The 20,617-nt window shown below is 36.8% G+C and overlaps 3 protein-coding genes across 3 annotated transcripts; 2 read left to right on the top strand and 1 right to left on the bottom strand.

Annotated features, from left to right (window-relative positions):
* Window positions 1–2,331: 2,331 nt before the first annotated feature.
* On the top strand, window positions 2,332–3,232 carry LOC101480521 (GTPase IMAP family member 7-like). Its single transcript, XM_004538617.3, has 2 exons — window positions 2,332–2,359; window positions 2,514–3,232. The coding sequence occupies exons 1-2, from the start codon at window positions 2,332–2,334 to the stop codon at window positions 3,230–3,232; spliced, it is 747 nt and encodes a 248-aa protein (XP_004538674.3).
* Window positions 3,233–6,091: 2,859 nt separating this feature from the next.
* LOC101482351 (uncharacterized) lies at window positions 6,092–10,211 on the bottom strand. Its single transcript, XM_004538553.3, has 6 exons — window positions 10,142–10,211; window positions 9,023–9,563; window positions 8,595–8,687; window positions 8,303–8,340; window positions 7,449–7,505; window positions 6,092–7,251 (listed from the first exon to the last, which is right to left on the bottom strand). Exons 1-6 carry the CDS (start codon window positions 10,161–10,163, stop codon window positions 6,626–6,628), a joined length of 1,377 nt encoding a protein of 458 aa, XP_004538610.3. The 5' UTR covers window positions 10,164–10,211; the 3' UTR covers window positions 6,092–6,625.
* Window positions 10,212–10,348: 137 nt separating this feature from the next.
* Window positions 10,349–11,713, top strand: LOC101480818 (GTPase IMAP family member 7-like). Its single transcript, XM_012920649.2, has 2 exons — window positions 10,349–10,387; window positions 10,927–11,713. The coding sequence occupies exons 1-2, from the start codon at window positions 10,360–10,362 to the stop codon at window positions 11,649–11,651; spliced, it is 753 nt and encodes a 250-aa protein (XP_012776103.2). The 5' UTR covers window positions 10,349–10,359; the 3' UTR covers window positions 11,652–11,713.
* Window positions 11,714–20,617: the final 8,904 nt, after the last annotated feature.

The raw sequence follows: 20,617 nt of genomic DNA, 5'->3' as shown, positions 1-20,617 counted from the left end.
AAAAGTCTCTTTGGTTTCCATCCAGCTACAGATAAAAACCAGGAAACAGAACTTACAGTAAAGCATTTTGATAAAGTCAACTTCCTTCTGAAAAAACATTTCATTGGAAGAGAAACTCAGAAGCAACTAAGTTTAGCTCAAAAAGAGCTTATTTTATATTATATGTGTGATTGTCACTTAACTGTGGAATGAGATTGGAACGGAACCTGTTACATCTGTACCAGCATAAAAGGCAGATATGAGTAAGATACGGCAAACAATTAGCTGATGAAAAATATCCTTGATAATTGGTATTACTATTGAAGTTGCACTGATGTTCATTTGAAAACATTTTTTGTTTTTGACATGCTACTGATGATCTGAATCTTGTGTTCAGTTGCTTGTACAGTGTGACAGTCTTATTTTTTGTGATCGTTACAATGCTATAATCTAAATACCAGTGGCAAATTTAAACTCAATATGAGCTATACAAACATTTCCCTCACAAAAATTGCCACTGTACATACACTTTTCCTGCATTTTCCAGTTGTTTGCTTAAAGCAAATCTAAAGGAGGGATTTGGAAATGCCCCTATTTTTACTATTGCCCCCAGCAGCCATATTAGACAAAGTGTGCTTCTTCCACGATGCTGTGATGTTTTCCTTCAAATATTCCTACAAACAAATAAGTCTGAATCTTTAGTCTTTAAATATAAAGTTTTAAATGAGCTGGACTAGATATGTTACATATTTTTAAATGTGTGGTGAACTGCTGTAAAACAGCCTGTTTCAGTTTAAGAGTTGTTTTCAACAGATTGCATGCTCAAAAAGAATATGTTTTGTCTCACTCCCATTTCTTCCCAACCTTGTTTTGATTTTTTTGATTGATTTTGATTTTGATTTTTTGTTGATTTTTTGTTGTTGCCATTTTTCAAGTGATCTTAAACTTTTGATTGGGACTGTATGCTGGCTTATATTTTGATCAGATTTAGGTGATTGTCCAACTGTATTACCATCAGTAACCCCATATAAATCATGGTTCTGTGTTTAACAAGTACAACAATATTGTTGTTGTAATCATCATACACATATTTAACATTATGTGTATGATGAATTGACAACACAGTTTTTATCTTTCTGCATTCCTTCAGACACACACAAAACTGGGTTGAAGGTTGAAGCTAGCTCATGTGCACAAACACACCACCACAAAACTCAGACATTAGAACAATCATTTCTACTGCTCAAAATACATTTCTCATTCATATATTGATCAAACTTATATTTTGATTAGTCTTTGATTAAGAATTAAAATGCTTTATTATTAGGAACTAGAGAAAAGCTCTGTTTTAGCACTTTGATCATATTTAGTCACATAAGGCTGGATATCAAGACCTTTTAACCTCTCTTAGCTGTGCAGAGATAGCGAGGGGGGACTTCAATCTCTTTCTACCCCAGGTCTCAAGACAGTTATTATAATTGTCGTTGTCCCAGATTTTAATGACATTTCCTCTTGTGGTATTAATAAAGGTATCTTATCTTATCTTTAAGGCCTATTAGGAGTGTCCATAAGAGGGTCTTGGCTTTGGAGTTGATGTCACACCGCAGTGCATTGTGGGATCGCGCCGCCATGTTAGAAGGCCACGAATCAAAACAAACACACTTGGAAGCTGGACTGCCAGAACCATGCTTAAAATCAGCACAAAAGACAAAGGGCTGTATCGCGACCGATTGCGCCCAGATGCCAAGAGATGGTACTTGGAAAAAATAGCGTGCATCGGTAATGTGGACTCGTATGAAAAAAGGCAGTGGAGTGGAAACCCAGACGACCTACCGCCATTGTCCTATCCCGATATCTTCGCGTACCTTGTCTGTGGAGTCAGCGCATACACGGCGAATCTTGTTTTGAAAAACCAAAAGTTGTATCCAAGATGGTCGACTTCTAAATGGCCACCATGGTCACCACCCATCTTGAGGAGTTTGCCCCCTCACATACTAATGTGCCACAAACAGGACTTTAATATCACCAACCATTCCCATGTTATTATGGTGTATCCATATAAATGGCCCACCCTGTAGATTTATAGATATGTAAATGTGCGTATATGTAAAACTTTCATGGATTAAATATGATGAACTTTGCCAAGTAGTAATAAAATTATATAACAGTCACGCGAAGGCTCAGCAGAACTGTTTAATGATGAACCCTACAGGCTTCCCCCTCTGAACTAGCTTTCAAATAGCTCATGCTGATAAAGGCCGAGAGATTAGATCCACCCTGTGGGCAGACTGCTATAATCTTCTTCACACTAAGAGGAATCCTGCTTCCTTTCATTCTCCAAACAGAGAAGAGATGGGCAACAGCGAGTCATTCTCTGAAGGTGAAGCTGAAACTTTAATTTAGACCTCCAGCTAAAATTTAGATTGCTAACCAAATGAAATGACGCAGAATGTATGAAATGATACAACTATTGTAATTTGATGTTAAAATATTTTCAACCTATCATGAGTATAACAGAGTTTTTATTTCTACAGGTGATCCTCTGAGGATTGTGATGATTGGGAAAACTGGTGTTGGGAAGAGTGCTGTTGGTAACACCATTATTGGCAAAGAGGTTTTTCAGTCTTTAGTGAGTTCAGAGTCAGTGACCGAGACTTGTGAAATAGAACGAGTTAGAGATTGCAAAAGAAAGATCCAAGTGGTCGATACCCCCGGCATTCTGGATACGTCTAAAAATACAGACATCATAAATAAAGAGATTGCAAAATGCATTCACATGACCACTCCTGGGCCTCACGTCTTCCTGCTGGTTCTTCAGATTGGCAGGTTTACCCAAGAAGAAAACAACTCTGTGCGAGCTCTGGAGAAACTCTTTGGACCTGAGGCAACAAACTACACGATCATCCTGTTCACTCACGGTGACAAGCTAACTAAAGAGAAGATAACCATACAAGAGTATTTGAGAACTGGCCAACCTAAACTCAGACAGTTGTTGGCTAGGTGTGGTGAAAGATATCATGTCTTCGATAACAAAGATAAAAACAGAATTCAGGTGGCTCATCTGATCAAGAAGATCGATCACATGGTGGGAACAAATGGAGGATGTCACTACACAGATAAAATGTTTGAGAAAGCGCAGGAGCAATTAAAAACATCAGGACAGCTTTTAAATGAGGCCTTCATGGCAGAGCTGCGGCAAAAAGTCATCCTGTTTCAGCAAATATTGGCTAATCCAGAGGGCTGGACTAGCTAGGACTACACTTGCCAGTCTTCTGAGTCAATAATGGATCCTTAATCTGATGTAAACGGCCATTAGTTTCCAATTTTGTAATCACAGTAGCTTAAAAAACTGCTTAATGTTTTTAGTTGATATGCTGTCTTATGTCTATTATTATGTGTATAATAGTGTTGTCTGAGAACAAATGTATAAATAATTTAAGTCTGTATGTCTGGTATGTAACCTACATTACATTTATTTTTATGTTCACTAGTAAATATTTTGAGCAGTATATACAAATTCAAGATCTGCTGTAATTAAATAAAACATGAATTGAAAAAAAAGTTTTTTTTCACCTTTTTTGTTTCACTATCAACCATAAAAGTTGATACATCAATCGCGATTTGGTCAAAATTCAGTGACTAATTGAAAACGATCTATTTACTATTTTGGTATCATATCATAATTTGAGGAAGAGGTCAGAGCATCGATCTGAGTTTTACTTATATTGTACCAAATTGCGGCACTACTTGCCTCAGAATACTTCATACTGTTAGGTAAAGAGTTTACATTGTTAGAGACATCAACAAATAGTCCCGTAGGAGTAAGAACTAAGTGAATGTGGGCAGGGAAAGCTTCTTTTTAACAAAATCTCTGGAATCTCCAGAGAAAGAGAAAATTTAGGGAGAAGGAAAACAAGGACAAAGTATAGATGATGGGAGAGAGGAGACAAAATTACATGAGGCAGTAGTTATAAACCCCCGGGGAATGAAAAGAGGTAATAGGGAATCAATGCTCAGTGTATAGAAGTTTTATATAAAAGTTTTAGATTTATATTTTTACAGTAACTTGATAACAGCAAAACTACAGACAGACCACAGGACTCATTTTCAAAATACAATGACAGTAACTTTATATTTGCACTAGTTTTATGTGTCAGATTGAAATATTCAAATTAGTGTTTCACCTGTTGTTACATTTTAACCTTTATCTAAAGCTGTTTGGAAACTACTAAGATTTCTGAACATAATAAAAACCTGTTATCAAATGTTTTATACTCCCATAGAGCACATTTGTGATTATGCTTAATGCTGTTAAAAAATTATCAAGGCATAATCATGTCACGAAATACCTGAATGCCATTTTATTACTTTATGAGATTGGAAATGACTGGAAATGAAGACGAGGAGTTGCCCTGTTTTTTCACATATCTTTATTACTGTGAAAAAGAAAGGCCAGCATTGACCAGGACATGAACAACAGGCTATCGTCACTTTTTTGTATTCACAAATTAAAAAGTGTTTTTGCCCTGGAGATGGAAACCAAACCAAACTAGATCAAACCAATAACCGCAACACAAGCAAAGCAGCATGTCGTCCTTGTAAAAAGAAGTAAAAAACGAACAAGCCAAGAGGCAAGTTTCTATTTTACATGTTTTATTCATTATCAGCACAACAATGAAAACAACACAAAAACAAAAAACAAACAGAATCACATATATTTAAAATCATTACATGCATTTACAAATACATATATAGGGAAAAGAGGAGATAAAGAAAAGAAGAAAAGAAAAAGAAAACTACAAAAAAACAATTATTTACGATCTACCATCTTCACTCCAGCAGTGGACCTTGGATTCATTGGGTGTTTCGGCCACGTCTATCACTAGACACCCTTATCCAAGGAGGCCCTGCCAGGGTTGATCAGGCCCCGGAGTGTGTCACTGGTTTATGTTAAAATTGTTATTTCTCTTCTACTTCTCTTCTACTTTCTTCTGTTTAGTTTTCTACAATTTACTTTCTTGTACCTCTTTAATATTTATGGAGCCTCACTTTTTCAAAGGAATAGAAAAGGTGATAGAGAGAAGTAAGACAACAGAGAAAAGATCAGAGAGGAGAGCTGGAAGGGGGGCGCCTGATCTGGCATCCTAAACTCCCCCACTGGATCGGACTACATCCTACACCCCCCCCCCCTCACCGTATCTAAAAGCATACTTAAAAGAGAGGCAGTGGAAACCTCCTTTAGGTTTCATTACCATGATGTTAACTGCACGGCCCCCACGAGGCCCTGAGACAGCTGTATCAGTCAACCAGCAGAATTTCTAGTGTTAAGTTTTCTACCCTTTTGATGCCCCCTGCTGAGGCAGGCCCACCACGGGTTGATCAATCCTGGGGGTGTGTCTCGTGCTTAGCTAACTGCCTTAGCTGCCCAAGTGTCAGCCCTCTTTAGCCACAGTGACTGCTCCTCTCAGCAGTGTTAGCCAATTCTCTTATAGACTACCGTTGTGCCTGTCCTCCGATCCCAATCTCTCTAAGCAGTTTTGCTGTCGTACTGGCTACAAAGCCCCTGCACCCCACTTCCACACCTTGATCTTCCAGCCTCTGTCCTCTGCCCCAGCTGCCAAGTTGGCATACCGCAGCCTCTTAAGCTCAAATGCTTCCTCAGTTGCTTCCTCCCATGGTACTGTCAGCTTAATGACGTACGCAGGTTTTTGGGATTTAGACCAGAGGACAAGGTCTGATCGCAGAGTAGTTGTTATGATCTCTGTGGGAAAAATTAGTCTCTGATCCAAGTCTACTTGCATCTGCCAATCCCTGGCACAGGCCCAGATCCAGGGTTAAAGGGCTAGTCCTCAGCTTGTCCCCCTCAAATGATGAATACTGATGCTCCTCTTGGTTCGTAAAAGGTTGAGCTGGACCCTACCCCATACCACTAAGCCAAGATTCTTAAACATTTAATGCAGTATTTTATATAAAACCCTTAAGTTAACAATGAAACTCTGGCTGTTCAGTGTTAAATTACCACATATTCCATACAGACCAGTCAGTATAACAGACCAGTAATAGAATAAACTGAAGCATAATTAAATAAATGGAATCAACATAAATGCTGGATTTATTATTATTTATTGATTATTATTAATTTTTACATCCTTGTACATTTCTCTATCAATCTTGCCTCATAGACGTGAAATTCAGAAAAAGGTATCTGTCAAATAGCCACCTTTAGCTTGCCCATTAACATTATTGCTGTATGCAATCTAAATTTCACAACAACATAGACAACGTGATATCCAGCAGGACAGAAAGTTGGATCAAAGATTTTTTTATTAGTGGAGACAAGTCTTGTATATTTTGACCATGATGCTAAGAAGTATAAGAAAACTAGAGGTTAGATTTAATATCACAAAATAATGATCAGTATGCAAGAGCAGTAAGTTCACACAGCTTCAAAAAATGATATTCATACTTGCCATCTTGCACAAAGTGGTAGATAGTTTCAAATTACTTTATTCGGACATTCAATATGAATCAGCCAAAGAAAACACAATTTTCACTGTACATATGATATTTTTTTCTATAAAGACTTGAAACGTTTTCTCTGTATAAAAGACTTGTTTTTTGGACTTGCAGTGTAAAGCAGCTACAGCTAACGTAAACAAGACATCGTAGATGTTCTTATTGTTGGGAAATTTGGAAACATATCTGGAAATTTCTTGACAAGTGCTTTGAATTGTTTTGAGTCTTTGGAGCTGTTCCTGAATACATGGTAACGATTACTGCAAGCCTTCACAAGGTGGTTCAGGTGACTTCTTTCACCGATAAATTTATCTACACTGCCCTTCAAATCTTCTCCGTGTGTAAACAGGATGATTGTGCTGTCCCTGATTCTCCAGCCAAGGCTTTTCTCTAGCTTCTCTAATATGTTTCTCTCACCATCTGTGAACCTGCCCAGCTGCATCACAAGTAACGTCACACAATGCCCTTCCTGACAGTACCTCTTACACTCTTCTACCTGTGCCTGGTTTACATGTTCCTCTTCATAAAAAAAGTCTGGGGTGTCAACTACTCTAACTGGTATCCCAAATATCTCCACTATTTTCACCTCACACCTGGTGGTGACTGGTGTGGAGCTGGGATAAGACTGAAAATGTTGGTTTGAACCACCAATGAGCTTCCCAGCAGTCAGGATGGTGTTTGCAGATGCACTCTTTCCAGTTCCGCTTTTCCCGAGAAGAACCATGTTATAGAGACCTTCCCTTGAACCATAGACACCTGGAAGATGTGGTCAGACAAAACATTTAGTTATTTTAGCAGCAGGTCCTTGCAGTTGCTAGAGTCCGACATTAAGACTGCCTGTTTTGGGGTTTTTTTAACCTCGAAATTTATAAAGGAGTACTTCAAATATTATTTAAATACTTTAATTCACTTTCCTGTCAAAGTTACATGTGTTGTGTTTTTTTGAAGCATACCATCATGTTGTCCGGGTGCTCTTTTTGCAGGCAGGGAAATCTGCTGTGAGCTGGCACCTAAAAAGGGCATATCATATACTCATATACTGTGATTTTGTAATTTTGTAACAACACAGTCAGAAAAAAGCAAATGCTGTACTGAGCAACTATGTTAGTGATAGCTTTTGAGAGCATCTGTTTAATTTATAAATGCTGAGTCTGCTATGAGTGCAGTGTGTGTGATGAATCTCTTTTCAGTAGGTAACTTGACTGTCGTTATATTACTTTCTAACAGCATGGTCGTCAAGCATCAGTGTTACTTTGCAGTTTTTTGTCCTACAACAAGTTACACTTCGGCATGAAATCTGTATTTTTCTGTGATTTTCACTTATAGTTAATTTCCATACCATCAGAAACTGATACCAGAATCTCTGTCTTATTTTATCAACATCATGACACCCCAAAGTCACTTTAAAGATGTTCTCATAATGCGAGTGGTTGCAGTTCTGCTTCCCATCTATCAAGCAACTGTTCAAAAGGCAGCGAGAATGCAAGTTCATTGTAGTCTGTATGGCTGCAATAATGTTGGTCACATCATGATTTTCAGTCAGAGTTCCCACTATTCATAATCAGATCATTATGCATTTGGTTAATATTCTCAAATTTAAACAAATACTTTCATTTTAACTTAGTGTTTGAACTGATATGCGTGTGTTTATCAGAAAATTATTTTTCATTTTAAACTCTGGTCTGAAATTTAATTTAAGATGCTGATGAAAATATTTCATTTATTGCCATAATTTATTACATAATTTAATACATGACATAAAGCCAAAAGATCAGTTTCCTAACATAGGTGGATTTAAGAAACTCACCTGTACTCCGAGGATATTGCTGAGCATGCCATGAGTGTCTGAAACATTAATGTGGTCATTAAATATCAACAGAGAAGGAAATGATAAAATATCACAACAATAGCTGTGGCAGGAGTTTTCTGCACTCTCTTGGTCCCAGCTTGTTTTTTTTTCTTTAATAAATCTTCTGAAATGGATGCTTATGCTTGTAATTGAGATTTATCTTTTTTTGAAAGACAAAACATAATTCACTTTAGTTTTGTTTCGAAAAATCCATTTGAATATATCACAAAGGACTGAATTCTGTCATTACCTGTGTTTCACTTTGGTTTGCATTCCTGTCTCTGTAGAAGCAGACCTGCCAGTGTTTCTCTGATAAGTCTCACCTGTATAATCACACTTTCTCCTGATAAAAAATATTTGGAAAAAAATGAACTGCATTCTTCAATGAGTTAATTAAGTAATTAATTAATTAGGCTTCATGTTCATTTTATTTTACAGGATGAAGTTTGGACTTGTTAAATTATGAAGGAGAGATTAAACATGTGCTAAATGTCAGAAATACTACTGTAACTTGTGAGGATTGAACACATTTAGTTAATTATTGTGATCTATGTATTATTCAGAATATAGAACTTTTTGTAGTATTTGAACAATGTGGAATTTCACCATTGATAGAGACAATAGAGAAATACAAACTAGTTGTTAATAAAATATGTCTCAGAGGGAGACAATTCTTACCTCGTGCGTATCAGGTGATCTTTCCTTCGTTTCACAGTGTGTTGGGGGTAGTTTTTGTAGTCAAACTGAAATGGCCGTTGGTGTGAACACCACTCCTTACATTGGAAAGCAAGATTTTCATTCATAGTTGCCATCTGGATATTGTACATTTCCTTAATGCGACCTTGTAAATTCTCTCGACTCTCTTCCAACACGATGACTATGTTTTCTGTGACATTTTCTCCAAACACACGTTGAAGGTGAGAGATTTGAGTCACAACTTTTTCAACTTGTGTGTTTTTTGAATCTATTACCAATATGAACAGACGAGGTCCAGGATCAGAAAGAGCCATGAAATCAATGATTAGCTGATCTGGGAAATCATATTGCTCATCAAAGAAATCACAAGTACTGATGATTCTGTAGAGGTTGTTGTTATGCTCAACAAAATTGCCCAGTTTTGTGACAGAAGCATTGGGATCTCTAATGATTGTACTTCCAGTCCTGTTCACTGAGTCAGCACTCTTTCCGAGCAGAGCGATGGTAAACTTCCCAGGATAATCTTTAGGAAAGACAAACAAACTTAATTTTCCATAAAAATGTTGTACAAAACTTAAATCTGTCAATGTTCCTCCTTTATTCTACCTATGGGGTGTGATTCTTCTATAGTAGATTTATTTACACTTATTTTGATTATTTATATTTATTTAAACATTTATTTTTAACCTCTTACTTAAAAAAACTAACAAAATGTCAGTAAACAGACAATATAATCACTTATCTGCATCTATGAATGACAAATATACTTCAAATTTTAAAAAAGGGGAAATTTGTGTCTCAGTCACTCACTAAAAGCTCTAACGCTGTGCTGACACACACACACACACACACACACACACACACACACGCACGCACGCACGCACGCACGCACGCACGCACGCACGCACGCACGCACGCACAGCTCAAACTATCTATCTATCTATCTATCTATCTATCTATCTATCTATCTATCTATCTATCTATCTATCTATCTATCTATCTATCTATCTATCTATCTATCTATCTATCTATCTATCTATCTATCTATCTATCTGTTGTCAGTATATAATATTGTAATAAAGCTGTACAGCAGTAACTTACATGGAGGCTGTGCAGAGCTCATCTTGTTAAGGGCTTAATCATGAAGACTGCAGGTTTCGCTGGAGTCTCTGAACTACCTTTGAAACAGATCAGACTCTTGCTGATATAGGCTGAGAGATTAGATCCGCCCTGTGGGTGGAGTGCGGTCTTTGATCTCACACTAAAACAGTGGAGTTGCATTTCAGTTCATTCTCTATGAAGTCGCGAACAGACAGGAGATGGGCAACAGTGGGTCGATACCAGAAGGTGAAGTTGGAGCTTTAATTTGCTTCAGACTAAATTTAGGCTTTCAGCAGAACCGAATAACACAAAGAATTGATAGGGAGAGATCATTTTTGCATAATTTAACTTCATTTATTGTGTGATTAACTCCTTGGGGACTAAACTGATGTAGCTACAGTACATAGCAACATTAAGTAGGACAGAAGCCCCCCAAATTTACTCACTGGTGGTTGTGGAGATGAAGCAGGTGGAGGCTTAGTAGGCTCCGAGCAACCAGGATGACTTGGAGATGGAAAGGAGGTGGGTCATATGACAGTCTGAAAGGCAGAATGACAGAAGTGCACTGAGGTTTGTAGCACGGGGAACGAAGACTGATTTTCTCACACAGGTGAGCAAGAATCAGTGCGGGAAAGTGGAGGTGATGTAAAGAATAGACTAGATTTCAAGTCTCTATGAACACAGTCAGATTAGATACCAATGCTTCATCAGTTAACTTATGAATAGGCTCCATTTAAAATCTATTCATCCATGCAATAAGTATAACAAAAACGTTCTTTCTCCAGGTGACCCACTGAGGATTGTGATGATTGGGAAAACTGGTGTTGGGAAGAGTGCTGTTGGGAACACCATTATTGGAAAAGAGTTGTTTAAATCTGAAGTGAGTTCAGAGTCAGTGACAGAGACCTGTGCAAGAGAACGAGTTAAATACTGCAAAAGAGATATCCATGTGGTCGATACCCCCGGCATTCTGGATACATTTAAAAAGGCAGATGACATAAAGAAGGAGATTGCGAAATGCATCCACATGGCCAGTCCTGGACCTCACGTCTTTCTGCTGGTCCTTCAGATTGGCAGGTTTACCCCAGAAGAAGAAAACTGTGTGGAAGCCCTGGAGAAACTCTTTGGACCTGAGGCATCAAACTACATGATTGTAGTCTTCACTCATGGTGACAAGCTGGCTGAGCAGAAGTCCATACAAGAGTATTTGACAGAAGGCCACCCTAAACTCAAAGAGGTAGTGAGCAGGTGTGGTAACAGGTATTATGTCTTCAACAACAAAGATAAGAACAGAGTTCAAGTGGTTCAGCTGATCAAGAAGATCGATGAGATGGTAGCAGCAAATGAAGGATCACACTACACCGATGAAATGTTTGAGAAGGCACGGGAGATTCTGCAACACGAGCGTGAAAAGACACCAGAAAAGCTGTTCAGCCACCGTGAGTTCATGGAAGAGCTGCGGCAAAAAACTCTCCAGTTTCAGCAAAAGTTGGCTTTTTTAGAGGACTAGCTCGGTGATTCAGGACCATTTTGACCATCATTTAAAGTTGATTATCTGCCATATGATGAACTAATTAATGGTAATAATTTTTAGTTAATGACAGTTTAGAATCCATTGTTATAGTTTCTAGATTTAGTGAAATGATTCTGGTGCTGATCATTTAAAATATGGTATGAAATTGGTTTCCATGTCAGCTGTATCACTGTAAATTCATCCATTTGTTCACATATTAGTCAAGTCTGGGTTCCAACTTTAAGTTTAAAATCAATTAAAATATGCAAACTCCAACTACATGTGTATAAGGGTAAACATTATCAAGCAAAGGGTGACAACTGATGTAAGGCTGTTAGACACCAAATGCACAGTGAAAAAAATGGCATCAACATGAAAGGATGCTGAGCTGTTGCTGATGTTTCTAAGCAGTAATAGAAGGAGAAGTTCATCCAGTTCTCATGAGGAAATTCACAAAGTTGGTGCTACATAAAGAATAGGTCCAAAAAATATTTTTAACACTCAAAATATTCCCACAGATTTTAGGCATCTGGTGTGTAAAGGCCTTTATTGTTTATGATGATTATAAATATAGAAAACACCACTTGTTATTATTCTGGAGATATACATAAAATCCTGACACAATTTAATTTAATATAGAACGTTTTCTAAAACTTTTTGTCTTTTCCTCACCACATCAGAATGTGATAATCTGGAGTTTACATTTTAGGGTGGATGCATGGAGCAAACCTTTGAAAACTGAAATCTTAGTAGATGATTAGAACTCCTGGAGGTTGTGCTGGACCTCAAAATAATGCAGTGAATTTCAACACACGCTTTAATTTGGGATGCAATGGTTACAATTTACGATTCAATGACTTTTAAAAAATATATATTGTGAATTATTTAAGGTACATACCGTTATTACACATAAAAACATTTGATTATTTTAATATTTTTCTGTGCTTTAACTGATTTTTTTTACCTGTTTTTCTATCATGATCTTGACTGCTGTGGATACTAATGGACACCCTGTCATGGGTCGCACCGCTAATACACACCATGCCCAGTGTGCTTGACCTGAAAGCCCGGTTCAGTAGTCTAGTGTGCTAATTGCTGTGTTTGGGCACAGTTAAGTGATTAGTGCCCTGACCTGTTTAAAGATGTGGGTCTGGGTGTGGTTCAATTGGACTTGGAAATGATACATAGTGTCATCATCAATTGCTTTGCTTAAGTAAATAAATCTGTAAGGCCTATGACAGGACAGTGTTTCACAACTGTTGTCTCAGAATTAAGCAACAAAAAATAGAAAATGATTAACCCAACTCAATCATTAAAGTCATGTGTTTGTCAAACTCCAAATGGAGCTGCCAGATTTTTAACTGGTTCAGAGAACAGCTGACACATCAGATCATTGCTGCTCTGGCTCAGTTACATGCATTAAAATACAGCAGATATGAGTAAGGAAAGTAGGACAGAAACAAAGATGTTAAAGTGATGAGACATCGTGATGCAAATTCAATTGTGTAGCTAAAGGCAACTGAAAAGTAAGCAGCAGGATTTCCTATGGATTGCTAAGGCCATAGACATATAAGTTTATATAACTGTAAATAACTCAGCCATACCAAAACCAGTGTCTGTGTTATTTTTGTAATTGTGATGAGAGCTAAAAAAATGTGAATTTAACTCACTAGCTTTTAATTGTGACTGAGTTATTGTTTTGTTCTTTGTATGTGTTTGTTCCACTTTTTACTTTTTTACTATGTGCAGCACTTTGGTCAACCTGAGTTGCTTTTAAATGTGCTTATTAACAAATTGATTGATTGATTAAAAAAAAAAAACCCTCTGAAAACTTCCAAAAATGTCATCTTGAGGCAACTGTTGTGATTTGGCACCACATAAATAAAACTGAATTGAACTGAATTAAACTAAAGTGTGGTTCTTTTCCCCAGGAGTCGTAGTGCAGCTCTTTTAATGAAAAACTTGTGGCTGATGTCATTTCCCTGCTTTGGAAATTAACAGAATTCAAAATATTCACTCTTTGTTTTTTTTTTTAAATCTGTTTACTTTTTCTTTTTAATATAATGTAAACTGCCAGAAACACTGAAACAGGAAAATATGAGGAAGAAAGTTACAAAACTGCAGGCGACACACAGGCCTCATTCAAGAGAAATAATAATGAAATATTACTGTTAAATGAGTTTTGTGTCTCTGCTTCTGTCTGCTTTTACATTTGAGCTTTTATTGATAGCTGGATGGAAGCCAGACTTTGGTAGGAGATTTAGACTTTTTGGGTAGAAAAACCTGTTATGTACAGAGCACGTTAGCATTTTTCTTTCCCACTATAAAAAAATCAATTAACATGATGCTATGACTTGATAATGATAACCTCAGATAATGTCATGTTATCTAATACGGCACTATTATATTAGATAACATATTATCTGACTGCAGTTTTACCTCATGACACTGCAAATTGCTAACTGTATTTCTTTTTATGAAAGCTTATGGGAAAAGAAGCCTTTTTCCCGCTTATCTTTATTACAACGAAAAAGAAAGGAAAACACTGACCAGTACACGAGGATAACAACAGATTGTCATAACTTTTTATATTCAAAAGTCAAAGTCTCTTTGGTGTCCATTCAAATGGACATAAAGGTTCACAGGAAATATAAACAGAAGTCCTTCAGAACAGTTTTCACAAAGACTACTTTATACTGAGAACTATTTTTTAAGAACACAAAATCAAAAACAGTGCCATGATGCAAATAACAGTAAGAGTCTAACAGCAGGTTTATGTGATGGAATTTCAAATTCTCTACAGTTTCTGTCCAGCTGCAAATAAAGTCACATCTTAATTACATGTAAAGAGTTTTCCTAACAAAACAAAATTATAACAAGTAATGGTAACAGTTTTGGCTTTATAGTTACTGGTGTTTCTTTATTGATAGCACATAATTGGGCCTTTACATACAGTACATACAGGGTGTAACACAAACCGAACTTACTGTACAGAAGTACGGCGGAAGTAGTCTTTAAAAACTCTGTACGGTAAGTTCGGTTTGCATTTCCCGGCAGGTTTATCTCCACCTGGAAGCAAACCAAAGCACACTAATAAAATACTGATCTGTTGCTTTTATCCACGTGTTTCATTGTGATTTTTATACTTCTGATGTACTTTGGTTTTAAAACTGAAAAAATATTTTTATACTTTTACACCTCGTTACTGCATGTAAAGGCCCAATTATGTGCTATCAGCCCAAACTGTTACCATTACTTGTTATAATTTTGCTTTGTTAGGAAAACTCTTTACATTTAATTAAGATGTTACTTTATTTGCAGCTGGACAGAAACTGTAGAGACTTTGAAATTCCATCATATAGACTTGCTGTTAGTGTGATTTGATGCTAATAAATAAAAGAGCAGTATTTCATTAGCCCAACACACAGGGTGATCCGCGTCAACTCGCTAACGGAGTTTTGCTGCATTAATGCGGTTGTGGCGTTACTGTCATTTTAACGAGATTAACGCTGACAGCACTAAAAACATTTGATCTAACAGCTTAACCTCTTTTTAAATGCTTAAAAAGAAACATGGGGAAGTCCAACTACAAATCTGAAGTCAAGTAATAATAATAAATAAATAAGTTTGGATTAATTTGTTACTGATTTCATAAACTTTGATTCATACTTTCATACTTTGAAGTGTAGTTTAACTTGTAGAAGTAATTGTACTCAAATTTCAAACTCAGAATAAATTCAAATGGATCCTTTTTGTAAGCCAAATAATGAGATATTTTCAAATGGTGTAAGTTTTTTTTCCCATTGCATGTTGACTAAACATCCAAACAACCCACTGTCAAATAAATCAAATCAATTTACGCTGCAGCTGATACCTGTTAACAGCTGAAACAACGGTGACACTTAGTGGAAAATATCCAACACTGCGAGTTACAGTGAAGACACATAATGCTCTGACAGGAACACTGAATTATTACAGCTGTGCTCATGTGTTAAATACTAACATATGTGCATACTTTGGTGTATGTACGCAGATTTATAAACACTACTTGATAAATAGCACTGCTAAAGTCAATGTGTTTTTGTGTTACTTCTTTGTGATAAAGAAAAATGAAAAAGTTAATTTTTTGTGCATTATTAGGTAGTGCCAAGAGCCATGGTTTCACCATCATTACCAACAATTTTCTTATCCATTTATAATAACACAATTTTAATACGCACTTATTTACTGGAGGCATGTATGCATATCTCCTTGCTTTTAAAGTATATGAAAATATATAACCATTTAATTTATGAATATTATATATGGTTGATAGATGTGACATGCAAATTTTAAAGTTCAGGTGAATAATTTCTGCTTAAAATAATGCATTCACTTCATGAATTCATGTGATTAAGTATTTTCCAAGGAATAGGTTGGGGCAGTACAAGGTGGCTCTATAGTATAGCGATTTACACATCAGATCAGTTGTACCTGTGATATGTCCTGGCAATCTGTCATGGCCCAACAATAATTATACACACTTCAGAAGATATCCCATCCTGTCCACAGTTACTGGTCTTATGAATGCAGCTTCTTGTGTCCAATTGTCCAGTCCCATAGTACGCGCTGACCATTAAGCATGTACAGTGAAGTATGTATATGTATTTAGCTGTGTCACAGCATTTCCTAATTGTACAGCAGTATTCGTTTTTGCCATTAGATGGCAGTAGAGGCCTTGGTATGTCATTTTATCCACAACAAATTTACATCCAGTGCATGGATCCAGAAAAATCCATGTTCCTCTCAGAGATGGTGGCTGTTGGATGTTCCAAGTGATTGATGTTATTAGATTGAAAAGCTGCTCACTAAGAAATGTATCGAGTTCCTTATTATGTCCCTAATTAATTACATAATGAGTTCCTTAATAAGTGTAATATCTTTAAGTAAAAGAATTTTTAGGCTGGATAGGACAGCATATAATACCCAGTGGGGCATGATCTGCTTGGTTAAGAATGGGTGGTGTCTGTTTTGGTCAGACTTTTGAAATGTTTGGTCGCCTATAAAATCTGCCAACATGTATCCTCCTCTGTGGCATTGTGAAGAACACAACAAGCTTATGTTGGATCAGAATATATTAACTCATTGGTGGCAGGCCCTAATTCTCATTGAGGTCTTCCCTGATCTGGCCTAGCTTGTTGTTTCTCTGTTTCATCCTTTATCTTCATTGTCAGTACAGTTTCATGTATTTATTTCCATTTGGAGTTTTCATGCTTGTTTCCTCATCATTAACTGGGGACCCCTGCCTAATGTTGTCAATTCACTGTTAGCAGGCACCACCATCAGGGCACCATGAACAACATATCGGTTTGCTTTTTCATCTGTAAAATCAAATTGTTGTAAACTACACAACCAACTTTTTGTTGGCAAATTTGGAGCAAAAACAAATGTAATTTGTGCAGACTTACCAATTTGCAGGTGCTAATAAATTAGCATAGCATGTTAATAGCATTAACATCAACTGGCTGTGTTACCTGGGAAGCTAATTAGCCACGCATTTAATGTCAGAGAATTGAGGTGAAGTCTGAGTAAAATGACAGTGTTGTGTTGCAGTTTTAAAGTATGGGGACACAAGTTTGTAGCTTTAACCATTGCAGTTCATATGAGAAACAGCAGGAAAATGACTGATTTACTGATATTTATTCTATTTATGCTGTGATGAAATCAGAATAAGGAAGAGCGAACATGAAGATAAGAGGGCAGAGAGAGCAGGTAAAATAAAATGATTAAACCCTGAAAACAAGCACAAGGTTAAAAAAAATAGAAGAATAGCCCAGACTAATATTTGGTCCAATCAAAATAGATTAATTTACTTACCCTTCTATAAGTCAAGTGAAATACAAGCCATCTTTTCATCTGACATGCAATTTTCAAGTGTTTCTTAAATTTGTCCAGGATTTTAGATTACACATAAGGCAAAAGTATGATTTCAGTGGAAGGTTAGCAGTAGTAGAATTTAATTATAATTATTATACAGTCACAGCAAATTACACACCGCTTCAAAAAATTATATTTGTACTTGCCACCCTTTACAAACTTGTAGATAGTTTTTAAATAAGATTATTCAGACTGAATCAGCCAAAGCTAACACAAAGTTCACAGACAACATGATGTTTATTGATGGTTATAGTGTGAAAGCTGGAAACATTTTCTGACTATAAACAACTAACATTTGGGCATTCAGTGTGTGTTAGCAAAAGTTAACCGCAACAGAACAGTGGGAATGATTTTTTTGTTCTGAAACCTGGAAACATGTGTTCAGATGTCTCGAAGAGTTCCTTGACCTGTCTGGAGTTCTTGGAGGTGTTCTTGAATACATGGTAACGATCGCCACAAGCTTCCACAATGCGCTTGAGATGAATCCGTTCACCAATAAACTGCTTCACATCACAATGCAGATTTTCTCCGTGTGTAAACAGGATGATTGTACGGTCGCTGATCCTGCCAAACTTGTTCTCCAGCTTCTCTAATATTCCTGCCTCACCATCTGTGAACCGGCCCAGCTGTATCACAAGTAATAGCACATGCTGCCTTGACTTGCAGTACTGCTTACACACCTTGATTTCTTCCTCATCTATGGGTTGGTCTTCGTAAAAGAAGTCTGGGGTGTCGACCACACTAACCCATCTCCCAAACATCTTTACCGTTATCTCCTGACACTTTGTGGTCACCGGTGTAGAGCTTGGGTAAGAAAAAAAATGCTGAGCTGGTCTACTCTGATGCTTTCCAGCATTCAGGAGGGTGTTTCCTGAGGCACTCTTTCCAGTCCCAGAGTTTCCCAACAGAATGATATTAAATACGTTACCCCTGCCACCTGGAAGAAATAGTAATAGCAAACAGTCAGTTATTTGGCAACAGATATAACCTGAGACGTAACAGAAAGGATCAAAACCTTATTTATCTAACCTCTTTCTGCAGATGAAGCAAACCACCATCAGCTGGACTGTCTTGGCACATTGTATTTTTAAGCAGGCAATGTCAGTTAAATTAACCCGACTGAGGTATTGTCTTCATGTATTAAGGACAATGCAGTGACTTTATAAAGCTGATGAAGCAAAGTGGGCACTGTCATGACAGATCACATTAGCTCACAGTATAAGTCTCACATAAAGTCTCACTGATTACTCAGAAAAGGAAGGTTGTTGCAGTGAAGCTGATCACGTGTGGAGAAGAGTGAAGCCCTGCTTAAAAAGTCTCCATCCTACTTTTTCTTATTATTAAGAACAATCCACCATTACAAACTGAAACCACATATTGCAAAAGAAATAAACCAGTTTTTGTCATATTATATCACCCAAACAGTTATATCTTATTAACACATATTAAATTAAGGGCACTATGTTGTTGGGAAAATTTGACAAATGTAGTATTCTGATTCTACTGGGTCATTATTTAACCACCAGGTCTAAACTATCCTTAGAATTATTATTATATAAAAGTATTCTCATTAACTTAGCTCATATGAAACACAGTTTGGATGTGTAAGAAAACAAATTGCTGCTGAGATTAATAATTGATAAACATGTATTAAATTGAGTGCCAAATCTTAAATACTTTTTATTTCTATTTAAATAGCTACAGAAATACTGTAATTCAGTCCTGAATGTATATTTGAAGTTTTTAAATTCCTGATGCTATGATATTAAACACAATACTTTTAATGTGATAGAACCATTGATGCCATGAAGTAATTAAATTAACAAGACGTCACTTACCTGAACACGTAGCTGAGCTCATCTTGGCAGCTTTCTTAATGATGTGCTGACAGTGTGCAGGTTTCAGTGGAGTATTTGAAACACCTTTGAGGCTCCTGCTGTGTATACTGAGAAAATAGATCCACCCACTAGATGGGCGGAGCGCTATCATCTACTTCACACTCAAAGAGTGGAATGCTGCTTCATTTCATTCCAACAAAAAAGTCACAGACTAAACATCAGCAAAAGAAAATCAGATTTATATTGCTGTAAAAAGTTAGATAAAACTTGTCAAATTTAATGCAATATAAAACGTATATTTTTCTGCAGGTCCTCCAAAGAAGGATTGTTACAGTATTACTGGCCAAAGAGGTGTTGGTCAATAATACAGGCAGGGTAATTAGTTAGATAAAATGAATTCATGATTGGCCAGTTAAATCTCTCTGGTCAATGCTGTTGGCATTCTGGTTGACACTAAAAGTACAGAAATTGCAAACTGCATCTATTTGTCCTCTCCTGTGGCTCACGTCTTCCTGTTGGTCCTTCAGATAGACAGGCTCTCTGAAGAGGGAAAAGTCAGATTTAATATTTTGTGTGTCTTTCTGTGCCATTTTCAGTGAAATATAGGGATTAGGATATTTGCATCATTACATTCTGTGAAACAACAGCAATGTGAAACAACTAGCTGTACTGTTGCTGTGGTTTCGTGTATTCATTGTTTGTACATAGGTGAAGGAAGCAGACCAACCAGTATTCCCTCCTAACTTTTCACAAAATGATGCTTTGATAAGACTGGTAGATGTTTCATTTCTACAAAAACAAAGAACAGCGTGAAAAGTGTGTCCAAAGCAGAATTCCTTCAAAGTCTGAGGTAGACCCCATGAGAGTGCAGGTAAACCAGGTAAACCAGGTACTTTTGTTGCCTCAAAACACAAAGGAGGTGGTGGAACTTCCCTGCACAATGCCGAAATTATTTAAATCATATACTCTATATAATAGTTTATATCAAATAGTGATGATAAATCAGTGCAAACAAAGATCACATGGAGATCCCTGTGGGTTAATCATCCTGCCTCTTCCACTGAGTATTCCCATGATCTTTGTGCACATCTTAAATAACTGTGAATCTCTTCACCTGGCAAGTCATTAGTTTCATCCAGCCCCATCCCCATGCTTCATGGTTTCAGGAATTTTACAGCATTTTTTAAGCAGTCTTTTGCAATGTCAGTT

Source organism: Maylandia zebra, linkage group LG7 (genome assembly GCF_041146795.1).
Source record: "Maylandia zebra isolate NMK-2024a linkage group LG7, Mzebra_GT3a, whole genome shotgun sequence".
In the NCBI taxonomy this organism is placed as follows: Eukaryota; Metazoa; Chordata; class Actinopteri; order Cichliformes; family Cichlidae; genus Maylandia; species Maylandia zebra.
Note: the sequence above shows the minus strand (reverse complement) of the source record. Positions and strands in the feature narration are given on the sequence as shown.